We start from the raw sequence: 15,106 nt of genomic DNA on the forward strand, positions 1-15,106 counted from the left end.
TAATTACTTAACCTCTCTGAGCCTTGACTAACCTATCTGTAGAATGGGGACACCACCAACTATTACATGAAGTTCTGAGGATTAATTCACCTATGTTCCTTTCCTTCTTTTCTACTAAAACTTCTACTAAACTTATTCAGTAGTGACAACTACTGAACCACAGCTCTCCCAGATAAATTTTCTTAAAAGTAACAATTCCAAAAAATTTAAAATAAAAAAGTAACAATTCCAAAACTTTTTAAAAATTTAAAATTTAAAATCTTTTAAATTTTTTGGAATTATTACTTTTAAGAAAATGATTCTTTTCTGGAAGGAACTTACACTTTTCCTTACCCAGAAGAATGAAGACTAAGAATCGAGGGTAAATACTTTGTATGTTCTAAGGATCTCTATGAAGATTTCTATGAAGATTTTTGTTCTTCAAAGCAAACTGCAAATCTTTCTCCACAAAAGTTCACAATCCAAAACAATCTATGTGAAAGGGAGTGACGTAGATCAAGTAGGAGTAGGTTGACTGGGTTTGTTATAAAGTAAAGTTAACAAGGTCTTGGATTAAACCCAAGTCCCTAAGGCTTAACTAGTTCCCTTTCAATTTCCATAGAACTCAACATTAAAGTTTGTAACTCAAAATCTTTAACATTTATATCTGTCCACTTCATTCCATTTTTCCTTGTAACATTTTTTCCATAGTAACCTTTACACTGTAAGTTTTCCTTTTAAAGTTTCTCATTTTATGGGGCACCTAGGTGGCTCCATCAGTTAAGTGGCTGACTTTGGCTCAGGTCATCATCTCAGGGTCCCGGGATTAAGCCCCACTCAGTTCTCTGCTCAGTGGGGAATCTGCTTCTCCCTTTCTCTCCATTCCTCCCCGCTGTTTATGCCCTCTCTCTCTGTAATAAATACATACATAATCTTTGAAAAAATAAAGTTTCTCATTTTTTTCATGCATTCTACAATGACCCTCTGATTTCGTATCACCACAAATTTTCTATGTAAACTGAGGTTAATTAGAGAATAATTTTGATGAAGAAGAAAAAATTAAAAAGCTTAGAAGTTACTATGCTCTTGATATTTTTCCCTTTTTCTAGTAGTTTCACTTTATTTATATTTTATAAACCCCTGAGTAGAAATGATTGTTTTTTTCTGTAGTGTAACAGTAATGATAGTCCAAAAAGGTTAAATATAAAATCACAAGTTGCTTTTAACTTACTAATAGCTGGGTGGCTATCTATAATCTGTATTGGGATGGTCTGCCCATTTCCCAGCAGAATCCGGTGAACACCTCCTTCCATATTCTCTGCATCCTCAACATCTCCAACTTCCACCAGCTGGTCCATTGCAGCCAGATTTTGATCTGGTCCTGGAAGGCTAGTCATGGTAGAGGCAATAATGCTACTGTTTGGGGTTAGGCATGTATCTGTTTGAAGACTATGACTTTGACCAAGCAGTAGAGAATTATTATTCATTACAGTACTTTCTAATGAATCCAGAAGTCTTGAAGGACTGGAGGAAGGGTGGTTATTTACTGATATCACAGCCGGTGATCCATCAGGAGAAGTGAATCTTGGTTGCAACTGCAAACCCTTTTAAACCGAAAAGAGTTACATCAAAATGTTTAAATTTACTAAGTATAATTTTCTCATAGGATATATTATTCTTTTGACACATAATTGGAATAAAATAGAGGAGTATAATTACTAACAAATATCGAGGAAGAAATAAGAATCAAAGGAAAAGTAGTACAACTAAACTTTATTGCATGCACAGTCAACTCCAACTTTTTAAAAATGTATTATTTAAATGATCTTATATCAAGATACAAAAACATCAGGAAATTAATAATAAAAACATCTGTGATCATTATTATAATTCTATAATAATTCTATAACATCCCTAGAAGAAGAGAGATTAAGGAAGAAAGGGAAGGGCTTCAGTTTTGTCTATTTCACTGGATACCTACCGGTAGTTGTGTAAATATTTTTGGTTGAAATGAGGAAAGTGAAGAAAGCAAGTGGGCCGGCTCTGGAGACAAAGAACCCCTTGTCTGATTTGTTTCCACTTTGGTGTTAATTGATTCCCCCGGTGAATTTCCTAAGTTATATAAAAAAAAAATCATCTATCATAACAAAATAACGTTTATGGTTTCTATGTTATATGACACTACATTTTATTACAACACTTACTATCACAATTAGAATAGGAAATAAATTCAAACATGTGAAAAGGACTTTAAGAAGTTCTTTTGTTCACTGTTTCCAGACCTGGTAGAATCAGAATCACTCAGGAACTTTTTGAAAATATAAATTCTGAGGTTCAACCTCCATTAATTTTAATTCAGTGTATCTAGGATGTGATATTAGAAACAGTAGTTTTTTCCTTGAAATATTATGTATTTGTAACTCTAATCTAGCCCATTTTCCATGTTATGATGCTAGACTACCTCTAAACTTCTCTGGATGTGTGAAACCTATGGAGCCTCTCAAATCACAGAGACCAAACTTAATTCACCTTTGGTAGCCCTAATGCCTAGGACAATGTCTGACATGAAGTGGGTCCTCCAAAATAACAGCATTAAATTTCTTTCAATAACTCATTTTGGAATAAATTACTAAGAGTAAAAATCTCTCTGTTTTCTTATTATCTCAATTGCTAAAGTAATTGTCCTTAGGGAATATAATCCCTCTCTTGTAATTTCTATGTATTAATCCAAATACATTAATCTCTTTAAGTCAGTCAAAAACCAATTATCAACAACTATTGCTTCCATATTGAAACTAAGTAATTTTTCAAAATGGCCCTGGCGTGAGACAAGAATGGAATTAAGCACTAGCTAGTTTTCTCTGTAACCTTCAACATGCTACTCGTTTTTAAACCTCAGTTTCATCTGTAAAATCAGAACAGTAAGAAAATCTTCTTCAAGGGACTGTTAAGAAGATTCAACAGTACTTTCACATTTCTTGGCTTCATTAGTTCTTTTTTTTTTAAATTAAGGTATAGGTGATACACAATGTTACAACAGTTTCAGCTATAGTGACTCCACAAGTTTATATGTTGTGCTATGCTCATCCCAAGTGTAGCTACTCTCTGCCACCATACAATGCCATTACAGTACCACTGACCATGTTCCCTTTTATCCCTGTGACTTGTTCATTCCAGAACCCAAAACCTGTATCTCCCACTCCCCTGCACCCATTTTGCCCATCTCCCACCACTCCCCCACCTCTGGCAAGCATCAGTTTGTTCTCTGTATTTATGCGTCTGTTTCTGCTTTTCATTTGCTTATTTGGTTTTCAGATTCTACATATAAATGAAATCACATGGTATATGTCTTTCTCTGTCTGACTTATTTCACTTTCTGGCTTCTTCATTTCTTTCTTTCTTTCTTTTTTTTTTTTTGGCTTCTTCATTTCTAATTGTCCTTGTACTTCACTCTGCTGCAGTCACCCACTACTACTATCATACCCTCGACTCTTCTACATCTAAAAATCTCTACTTCAAATATCCCATTCTTTGATCACAACCTCTTATTCTTCCAGGGATTTTGCTTAAGTACTTCACTACAATTATTCAACCTCATGTGAACCTCCAGTCCTTTGATTCCTCAGTTTTCTTCAGATACATGAACTTCTCACTTAATAAACTTCTCTCCCCATCCAGCTTAGTCGAATCCCACGGTTATAGCTTCAGTCACTCTCCTGAAAATCCTCTAATCTCCCTTGCTTCTTTGTACTTTTGTTACACCCCCTGGTAAAATCCGAACACTGAATGAAAACGGCTTCCAGTGCCTATATGTGTGAAGGGAAATGCCACTGAAAAAGAAACTTGCTGCTACTACTACTACCAATTCATGATCACCAACTTCAACAGGACCTTCACCTGTACCTGACAACCTTACAAGGTTTCTCCCATTCTCTCTCTATATATTTTAACGTTTTTATTTATTTACTTGACAGAGAGAGACACAGTAAGAGAGGGAACACAAGCAGGGGGAGTGGGTGAGGGAGAAGCAGGCTCCCCACCAAGCAGGGAGCCTGATGTGGGGCTCGATCCAGGTCCCCGGGATCACGACCCGAGCCAAAGGCAGATGCCCTACGACATCTGCCACCCAGGCACCTCTCTCCCATTCTATATTATAGAAGATTTCAAATGTCCAATCTTGGTCACACTTCCTAAGATCTTTTTCACTCTTAGCACTTTTTTTTTTTAAGATTTTATTTATTTATTTGTCAGAGAGAGAGAGAGAGCACAAAGGCAGAATGGCAGGCAGAGGCAGAGAGAGAAGCAGGCTCCCTGCTGAGAAAGGAGCCCGATGCGGGACTTGATCCCAGGACTCTGGGATCATGACCTGAGCCGAAGGCAGCCGCCTTACCGACTGAGCCACCCAGGCATCCCACTCTTAGCACTTTCCTCAACTTCTCATCATCAAAGCTATCTAGTACCTTCATCTTCATCTCTCTCTTCAGATCTCTTATATCTGAAAAAACCTTCCCTCAACCCTGTATTCTCTTCATAGCACACTGTCTCTACTTCTTCATTCATCACTCATTCACTCTTTGACCATCCCAATGTGGCTTCTTCCCAATCCACTCAATTGAAATGGCTATGATACCTAAGCTTTCCAAACCTGATTTCATGAATTTTTTTTCTTTCCCCTTGTCATTACCAAATCTTATTCTTAAACCAGTATTGCCTACCTCAGTAAATGCCACTACCCATCAGTTGCTCATGGAAGAAACTCAGGAGTCATCCCAGATCATTCCTATTCTTTTACCCCGCACACCTATTCAATCAATAACCAAAACCTTTGATTTGTTTGTTTAATTGTTTAATTGTTTGTTTGTTTGTTTAATTGTTTGAAAACAATTAAAATCTGTCCAATTCTAGTATAAATGCCACTAAATGTAGACTAAACCACTATCACACCTTTCATTTGGACAGCTCAAAGGGCCTCCTAAGCCCATTCTGCATATCTAGTTTTATCTCCAAGCACTGTCTATGCTTAAAACCACACCAACTTTCTTAAGTTCCTTGAACATGACAAGCTCTTTGTTGCTTAGCTTTCAAACACGGTATTCTTTTGATCAACAAATTCCTATCCATTCTTCAGTTCTCAGTTTAAAAGCCACTTTCTCAAGTGTTATTTCCCTACTCCCTAGATTAAGTTATATGTCTCTGTCACTATTCTCACACAATTTTGCATAATTCTTTTATGGCAATATAACAGTAATTAGAATATATTTATATATTCTAATTTATAATTCTATAATTTATATAATTTATAATTTATAATTCTTTTATAATTCTATAATTTATATTATATATAAAGAATATATTTAATATATATATTAGTGTCTTTTTCTCTTGCTACATTTGAAATTCAATGAAGCAAGAAACTTTTTCTATGTCCAGCATTTATCCCAGTAAGTACAATAGGTGCAGAACAAATGAATAATGATAAAGAATTTGAAAGTTATTCTTCATGCACAGTGACTCTTAAAGGTTAAACAGCCAAATAAGAGATAATTGTACTGTATACAGTTACTCATTAATTTGTTCTGAAGCATTTATTTAGATGTTAACTTTTTAGCAGGGATTATGCTGGCAACTAGTTATGTTAACTTGAATGAAATATAACCCTTGCTCCTGAGGAACTCAAACCATAATGAAAGATACAGATGTATAAACAAAAGGATACCATGTTAAACTAATTACAAAAGACTGAATGTCTAACTTTATACAGGGGGCGAAGTTAAGGGAGCACTTAAAGCCAAATGGATTGATTGGAGAGTGAGAGGAGTTAGCCATACAGAAGCAGAGAAAACACATTTCCAGAAGAGAAAAAAAAGGGTAAAATAAGCTTGGAATAGTAAGATAACATAGGAGTAACGCATATGAGAAAAAGCAAACCATGTAAAATGGACAAAATTTCCTGATCAAGGTATCTTAACGTTATTATTACTGGAATTAGCCTAGCTTTATAGTGATCTGTACTAGTAATCAGCCTCAAAATTTAATCATAAAGCACAAAAGCTGATTATATGAAGAAATTTATTTTTTAAAGTTTATTTATTTTATTTTGGTAGTCTAGATCTATACCCACTGTGGGACTTGAACTCACAAACCCAACATCAAGAGTCATATGCTCTTCCAACTAAGCCAGCCAGGTACGCCTTATTTTTTTACTTTTGTTTGCATATAGTTGACACAAGATGTTACATTAGTTCCAGGTATATAACAGTGATTCAACTTCCCTATATCTTATGCTATGCTCACCACAAGTATAGCTACCAAAACTGTCACCAAACATTGTGATTGTAGTATCATTGACTATATTCCCTATGCTGTGCCTTTAAAAAATAAAAAAAATAAAAAATAAAATATATATATATGTGTGTGTGTGTGTGTGTGTGTGTGTGTATATATATATAAAATATATATTATTTATTTATTTATTTATTTGAGAGGGGAGGGAGGGGAGAGAGAGAGAATCTTCAAGCAGACTCTCGGAGAGCATGGAGAGCCCAATCTCATGACCCTGAGGTCATGATCTGAACTGAAACCAAAAAGGTTTCTAAGCCAACTGAGCCACCCAGGCGACCCTACGCCTTTCATTCCTGTGACTTATTCATTCCATAACTGGAAGACTTCTCCTACTCCCTTCACCCATTTTGCCCATCCCACAATACCTCTCCCCTTTGGCAACCATCAGCTAGTTCTCTGTATTTATAAGTCTGATTCTGCTTTTTGTTTATTCATGTGTTTTGTTCATCAGAGTCCACATATGAGTGAAATCATATGGTATTTGTCTTTCTCATTAGAAGTTTGATTTATTTTACTTAGCATAATACTCTCTAGGTCCATCCATGTCATTACAAAAGGGAACGTGTCATCCTTTTTTACAGCTGAATAACATATATGAGAAAGTATATGTGAGAAACATGTAAGTATATATGTTTAAATAGCTAGAATTATTTTGACAAATCCTAACATAGTTGTTCCTGTCTCTTTGGGCCATGGTTTCTTTACCCATGAAAAACTTTTGATTAGATGAGATAATATCTTCAGTGTCTTCCAGTTTTAATACTGATTTTATTTAAAGATATTCAAAATAACCTACCTTCTGCAAATGTAACTGTCACAGTCTCTCTGAGAACATGCCCATTATCTGCAGTCCATTGAAGCTGGAATGGGAACATTTATTTCAGTAAAAACAATAAAGCATTTATATTAAAAAATGTTTTAAAATATCAATACAACTATCATATTTTATTCAGTGATAGTGTAACTGTGTTTTATTCAGTAATTACACTCTTCACTTGTTTACATTCTCAAAACATGAGTATACTTCACTATCCAAATACAGTAGCTTCCCAAGTTCAGATAGCAAGAATTTGCATAGCAAGTACAGATGGCAAAGATTATTGCTAACCAAATCCATTTTACTTCCTGAACTTTGGATAGTGAATAATTAAGAGAGTCTGGGATGGAAAAGAATAGTAGCACTAGCTTAAAATCTGAATCTATTTAGGTAAGAAGACATAATTAATAATAGTAAAAATTTGGGAAGCAAAGGGTATTGCTACTGAGATTTTTTTTTCTTTTGAAAGATTTATTTATTTATTTTAGAGAGCAAGAGGGAGCACATGTAAGCATTGGGGAGAGCGAGAGGCAGAAAGTCATGACATGAACTGAAGTCAAGAGTCGGGACTCTTAACTGACTGAGCCACCCAGGTGCCCCACTACAAAGGTTTTAATGCTGTAATTACTTTCTGTATTATAATTAGTAGTTTTTGTATAATTACATTATACTCTGCAGAGTAAGCAAAATTTTCATAGAACTGACCAATATTCTGGGGGACATTAGAGTATCACAGTATGAGATAAAATTGATATCCATAGACAGCATAAATAATGAACACCATTCCTTTGTGTATTCAAGTCTGAACTATTCTACTGAAACTTGTCTATTTTATTTATTTTTTTTAATTCAAAGATTTTATTTTTTAAGGGCACCAGGGTGGCTCAGGGGTTGAGCCTCTGCCTTCGGCTCAGGTCATGATCTCAGGGTCCTGGGATCGAGCCCCACATTGGGCTCTCTGCTCAGCAGGGGGTCTGCTTTCCCCTCTCTCTCTGCCTGCCTCTCTGCCTACTTGTGATCTCTCTCTCTGTCAAATAAATATATAAAATAAAATAAAATAAATCTTTAAAAAATAAAAAAAAGAAAAACTACTATTTCTTCTTTTTTAAAAAAAGGTTTTATTTATTTGAGAAAGAGAGAGAGAGCACAAGGAGCAGGGGCAGAGGGAGATGAAAAGCAGACTCTCTGTCAGCAGAAGCCTGACATAGGGCTTGACTGCAGGACCCCAGAATCATGACCCAACCTGAAGGCAAATGCTTAACTGACTGAGCCATCCATGTGCCCCTCCTTTTTTTTTTTTTTTTTTGAGATTTATTTATTTCAGGGGTGACTCAGTGGCTCAGTCGGTTAAGCAGTTGCCTTTGGCTCAGGTCATGATTCCAGGGTCCTGGGATCGAGTCTCGCGTTGTGCTCCCTGCTCAGTGGGGAGTGTGTTTCTCCCTCTCCCTCTGCCTGCTGCTCCCCTTGCTTGTGCGCACTCTCACTCTGTCAAATAAATAAATAAAATCTTAAAGAAAAAGATTTATTTCAGTGAGAGAGAGAGCTCAGGGCGGGAAGGGCACAAGAAGAGGGAGAGAGAAACTCAAGCAGACTGCGCACTGAGAAAGGAGCCTGACGCAGGGCTCGATCTCATGACCCAGAGATCAGAGCTGAGCTAAAACCAAGAGCTGGATGCTTAACAAACTGCGCCACCAAGGCACCCCTAAAACTACTATTTTTATATGTTTATGTTTATATGTTTATAGAAACATGTTTATGTTTATATGGCTACAGTTATTTATACAGCCTAATAACAACCACCCCATTAGGCCAAATAGTAAGAGAAGTTGAGAAAGATTCTATAATAAAACAAAGAATTACAATTGTAATCCTACCGTTGCTGGAATAATCTCTGAGTTATACACATTATCTCCATTTCTCAAGGATTTCTGTACCTCATGGATGTGATTTTTAATATCATTTACAGTTGGAAAAAAGGATAAATTATGTCTCTCAGGTACTTCATCAGGTTTAAATAGTTCTCTTTCTACAAATTTTCTGTGGAGAGCATAAAACAGAATAAAAACATAAACAGCCTAATAATACACTTCAGATCAAAGGAGAAAATGGTTCTTTTTTAGCATAAGCTTCTGTAAATTATGGTTTACAGCTTTATAATTTATATTTTTCCCCTTAATTTTTTCTGCATATTAAATCAAATAAATCATGCAGATTAAAGCAATATAATACTTTCATTGATTAAATACCTCTATATCTAGAGTAAGCTTGGACATTTTTATAGGAATCAATATTGTCAGTTTAAGCATAATACATTTTGAACGCTATGCTATGTCAGGCAGTGTACTGAACACTTCACATCAAGGATCTCATTTAATGCTTACTATAATCCTGTGAGATAAGTGCAATTATCATTCCCACTTTACAGATAAGGGAACTGAGGGCTGTTGAAGTTAAATAATTTGCCAAAGTTATACATCTAGCCAGTAAGCAAGAGAGCCTGGGCCTATACCCAGCTTATTGTATAAACATCATGTTACTCTGCTGCCAAAAGGCATCACAATATGAAATATGACCTGATTGAATTTAAGTAGACAAAAGAGAAATACAGAAATAGAAGGTGACATTGACACATCAATATATAAAAAATACATAAAAAATTATAAAGTCCAATACTTATATGGTTTATGCATTACATTCTATAGACCATACTGCAGAGCTGAATTATATCGCAGTTCTTAAGGTTCAAGTTTAGTAAATAATGTACGGCTTTACCAAATTTTGGCTCTGTTCTAACAATGCCCCAATGAAAATGAATGTAAGATGTCTGAGAAAACTGCTAAATGGGAAAATCATGTATTAACTAAGACATAATCCTAGGAAATACTCATTGTGTTATTCAGATCAGACTACATAATAACCAGTAGGAATAAGGCCAGTTAAGTACCAGAAATCATGGTAAAAGAGCACAGGCTGTAGCATTAGATCTAGATTTCAGTTCTGCCTCTACCTCTTGAGCCAGTTATTTAACCACTTGTAGTACCTGCTTTCTCATGTGCAGGATGGAGGTAAATACACCCACTTTATATATTTGCAAGAATAAATGCGATCTTGAGTATTGTATCCTGAGAATTGGTAAAACTGTACCAGAGTGCTACATGTAAACTTCCATCATACAAAGAACTATCCATGTTCTTTTGTTATAATACAATTTCATTGCATTTCAAATAGCTTAAGTAAGTATCCTGGTCTAGGTTTTAAAATCTTTGGCTCTACGAAGGCTTTTTTTTCTATAAAGGCATTTATTATGTAATTCAATTTATATACAATTCAGAAATAGTCCAATTTGCTAAATTTGAATATGGAATATTTCAAATGAGTAAGCTGAATCATTACTCACAGCTTGCCAAGTATCTGCTAGAAAATGATCAGTTCATAAATAAGATTATTTCAATAAATTAATAAATTATATTCCTTAACTATTCTGATACCACATATCTTGGAAAATGTCTATGATGATAAATATATTATTTAAACCAACAAATAATAATGAAAAATGTAAAAGAATAATTCGTTTTTACTGTACCTTAGCTGTTTCCTTACTGTATATACTTGTTCTATTCCCTGTGACACTAATTCTTGAATCTTGTGTGCTACTTGGGGATGTAGACGTGAGGGTAATGCACAGTTCTCATCCCTAACTGCAGTTTCCTCTTCTTCAAGAGAAGACACAGGAAAAGGGGAAGGTGGCAAAGGGAGGCAGGAAGTCTCTAATTCATGGTACTGATGAGCTTGCTTTGTAGGTAACTGTACATACCACCTGATAAGAAGAAATATTTAAAATTATGTTACTAGATGAAGGCAAGAATCATAGTTACTTATGTTAAAACTCAACAAGAAAAATAATAATCTTTTTTTTTTAAGATTTTATTTATTAGACAGAGATCACAAGTAGGCAAAGAGGCAGGCAGAGAGAGGAGGAAGCAGGCTCCCCACTGAGCAAAGAGCCGATGCGGGGCTTGATCCCAGGATCCTGGGATCATGACCCAGGCCAAAGGCAGAGGCTTTAACCTACTGAGCTACCCAGGCGCCCCAAGAATAATCTTTTAAGAAAAGATGATATTTCATATTAAGTAAATGTAACTAAAATTTTAAAATAATAGATATCGGGGCACCTGGGTGGCTCAGTGGGTTAAGCCTCTGCCTTCAGCTCAGGTCATGATCTCGGGGTCCTGGGATTGAACCCCACATCGGGCTCTCTGCTTAATGGGAAGCCTGCTTCTCCCTCTCCCACTCCCCGTATTTGTGTTCCCTCTCTCGCTGTCTCTCTCCGTCAAATAAACAAATAAAATCTTTGAAAAAAATAAAAATAAAAAGAATAGATATAAACAAAATTTAAAATGTTCTAGGCTTCTTCTTTTTAGAAATATTTAATTTATTTATTTGAGAGAGAGAGAGAGCACGTGCACACATGGGGGCAAGGAGGGGCAGAAGGAGAGTGGAGAGGAAAGAGCAAGCGAGGCAGAGAATCTCAAGCAGACTCTGTACCGAGCATGGAGTCCAATTTGGGACTCATCTCACCACCCTGAGCTGACAGCCAACCAACTGAGCCATCCAAGCACCCGCCACCCACCACCCCCCACCCCCCACCCCCCTGCTTGACTCTTCTAAGTTGGCTTTATATCCACTTAAATAAAAATCTTTATAAAACCTTATGGATTTTCACTATGGCCCTTTAGTTAAGGAGGGTACAGGAGTTAAGTATATATGAAAATGGTATTTTAAATTTCATGCTAATTAAATTTACCTCAAAATAATGAGACTTTTAAAGTCATCATCTTCTAAACTGTATATTTTCCCATTCTTCTATGATTTTGTCCCCAAATTATAACTTCTGTGTTCCACCTATAATCCTTCCAAACAAAGGGTGGCTATAATTCAGAGTCTACCAAGACTGAGCTCAGTGGGAGAATCTTCCCTGACAGGAGCTCAATATACTACCTCTATTGCCCCACAGCCCCTCTATTGCACACAGCTCTTATTGCTCCAGTGAGCAAGAGAATTAACTAGAAGATGAATATAGGTCTTTCATATTGCAGTGCAAAAGAACAGATGGTAGGAAAATGAAATGATCTGGTAGGATACTGTTTTAATAGCTACTTTTGTACAAAGTGCTTGTGATGACTGATACTGCATGAAATGGAGGTTATTTAAAAATTATATGCAATGTTCTCCAGCTCATTGAACATGGGGCTAGATCTTCAGATTGCTGTGTTCTTCTCAAGCTGAGCCAGGCCTACACAGAAGCAACCATGTCAGCTGGCATTGATCTTGGCACCACCTACTCCTGCGCGGGTGTCTTCCAGCACAGGAAAGTGGAAATAATTGCCAGTGATCAGGGAAACCGAACCACCCCAAGTTATGTCGCCTTCATTGACACTGAACGATTGATCGGTGATGCTGCAAAGAATCAAGTTGTGATGAACCCCACCAACACAGTTTTTTATGCCAAATGCCTGATTAGACAGAGATTTGATGATGCTGTTATCCAATCTGATATGATGCATTGGCCTTTCGTGGTGAATGATGCTGGCAGGCCCAAGGTCCAAATAAAATACAAGGGAGAGACAAAAAGCTTCTATCCAGAGGAGGTGTCTTCTACGGTTTTGACGAAAATGAAGGAAATCACAGAGGCTTATCTTGGGAAGACGGTTACCAATGCAGTTGTCACAGTACCTGTGTACTTCAATGATTCTCAGCGTCAGGCTACCAAAGATGCTGGAACTATTGCTGGTCTCAATGTACTTTGAATCATCAATGAGCCAACTCCTGCTGCTATTGCTTATGGCTTAGACAAAAAAGTTAGAGCTGAAAGGAATGTGCTGATCTTTGACTTAGGAGGTGGCACTTTTGATGTGTCAATCCTTACTACTGAAGATGGGATCTTTCAGGTTAAGTGCACAGCTGGAGACACCCACTTAGGTGGAGAAGACTTTGACAACTGAATGGTCAACCATTTTATTGCAGAGTTCAAGCGCAAACATAAGAAAGATATGAGTGAAAACAAGAGGGCAGTTCATTATCTCTGTACTGCTTGTGAACATGCTAAGTGTACACTTTCTTCCAGCACCCAGGCCAGTATTGAGATTGATTCTCTGTATGAAGGAATCAACTTCTATACTTCTATCACTCATGCTGGGTTTGAAGAATTAAATGCTGACCTGTTTTGTGGCACCCTGGACCCTGCAGAGAAAGCCCTCTGGGATGCCAAATTAGACAAGTCTCAGATCCACGATACTGTCCTGGTGGGTGGTTCTACCCATATCCCCAAGATTCAGAAACTTCTCCAAGAGTTCTTCAATGGAAAAGAACTGAATAAGAGCATCAACCCTGATGAGGCTGTTGCTTATGGTGCAGCTGTCCAGGCAGCCATCCTTTCTGGAGACAAACCTGAAAATGTTCAAGGTTTGCTGTTGTTGGATGTCATTCCACTTTATCTTGGCATTGAAACTGCTGGATGAGTCATGACTGTTCTCATTAAGCGTAATACTACCATTCCTACCAAACAGACACAGATCTTCACTATCTACTCCGACAACCAGCCTGGTGTGCTTATTCAGGTGTATGAAGGTGAGCGTGCCATGACCAAGGACAACAACCTATTTGGAAAGTTTGAACTCACAGGCATACCTCCTGGCCCTCGTGGTGTCCCACTGATAGAGGTCACTTTTGATATCGATGCTAATGGTATCCTCAAAGAGAACAAGATTACCGTCACTAATGACAAGGGTGGCTTGAGGAAGGAAGATATTGAGCACATGGTCCAGGAAGCTGAGAAGTACAAAGCCGAAGATGAGAAACAGCGGGACAACTGTCTTCCAAGAATTCACTTGAGTCTTACACATTCAACATGAAAGCAACTGTTGAAGATGAAAAACTTCAGGGCAAGATAAATGATGAAGACAAACAGAAGATTCTTGATAAGTGCAATGAAATCATCAACCGACTTGATAAGAACGAGACTGCCAAGAAGGAAGAATTTGAACACCAGCAGAAAGAGCTGGAGAAAGTCTGCGATCCCATCATCACCAAGCTGTACCAGAGTGCAGGGTGCATGCCCGGAGTGCCTGAAGGCTTTCCTGGCGGTGGAGCTCCTCCCTCTGGTGGTGCCTCCTTTGGGCCCACCATTGAAGAGGCTGATTAAACCAACCTGAGAATAAATAGGTCTAGCATTGTTCCACATACAATATTCAAAGGACCCAAATTTGTAGCAAATTCTGTGGCAGCTGTAGAGTTGAGCTGCTATAGCAAAAAACTGGGCATTCTTGATAACTGAATATGGAATATGTGCACAGGAAAGGAAATAAACATTGCACTTTATAAGCACTGTATTCTTTTTTTTTTTTTTAAAGATTTTATTTATTTATTTGACAGATGGAGATCACAAGGAGGCAGAGAGGCAGGCAGAGAGAGAGGAGGAAGCAGGCTCCCCGCTGAGCAGAGAGCCTGATGCGGGGCTCGATCCCAGAACCCTGGGATCATGACCTGAGCCGAAGGCAGAGGCTTTAATCCACTGAGCCACCCAGGCGCCCCTATAAGCACTGTATTCTTAAGTGGAAAACGCAATGTCTTAAATAAAACTGTATTTAAAATTGGCAAAAAAAAAATTATATGCAATGTTCTCCAAACTGAATGATCTAATTACTGGCTACTCATTTTTCATATATCCAAAAGTTCATTTTACATACTTATGTATTTATTTTTATAAAGATTTGTCTATCAGAGAGAGAGAGAGTGAGCCCACAAGCCTGGGAATGGGCAGAGAGAGAAGAGCAAACTCCCCACTGAGCATGGAGTCTGACATGGCTTGATCCCACAACTCCAAGATCATGACCTGAGCTGAAACCAAGAGTTGGAACACCCAACCAACCGAGCCACCCAGGTGTCCATATCCAAAAGTTTTTTTGGTTT

At 37.3% G+C, this 15,106-nt stretch overlaps 1 protein-coding gene and 1 pseudogene across 3 annotated transcripts in view; one reads left to right on the forward strand and one right to left on the reverse strand.

The window, feature by feature from the left end:
- Positions 1 to 15,106, reverse strand: part of CARF (calcium responsive transcription factor) — a 105,152-nt gene that overhangs the window by 43,895 nt on the left and 46,151 nt on the right. For both annotated transcript variants that reach the window (XM_080798671.1, XM_080798672.1), the window contains 5 exons: positions 10,722 to 10,955; positions 9,013 to 9,175; positions 7,118 to 7,181; positions 1,961 to 2,091; positions 1,211 to 1,583 (listed from right to left, as the gene is read on the reverse strand). In XM_080798671.1, the coding sequence (XP_080654797.1) occupies positions 1,211 to 1,583; positions 1,961 to 2,091; positions 7,118 to 7,181; positions 9,013 to 9,175; positions 10,722 to 10,955 (965 nt within the window). The remainder of the gene's footprint in view (positions 1 to 1,210; positions 1,584 to 1,960; positions 2,092 to 7,117; positions 7,182 to 9,012; positions 9,176 to 10,721; positions 10,956 to 15,106) is intronic.
- LOC308339822 (heat shock cognate 71 kDa protein-like) lies at positions 12,448 to 14,339 on the forward strand (annotated as a pseudogene). Its single transcript has one exon. The product of its transcript is annotated as a heat shock cognate 71 kDa protein-like (transcript).

Source organism: Martes martes (assembly GCF_963455335.1).
Source record: "Martes martes genome assembly, chromosome: 3".
Lineage (NCBI taxonomy): Eukaryota > Metazoa > Chordata > Mammalia > Carnivora > Mustelidae > Martes > Martes martes.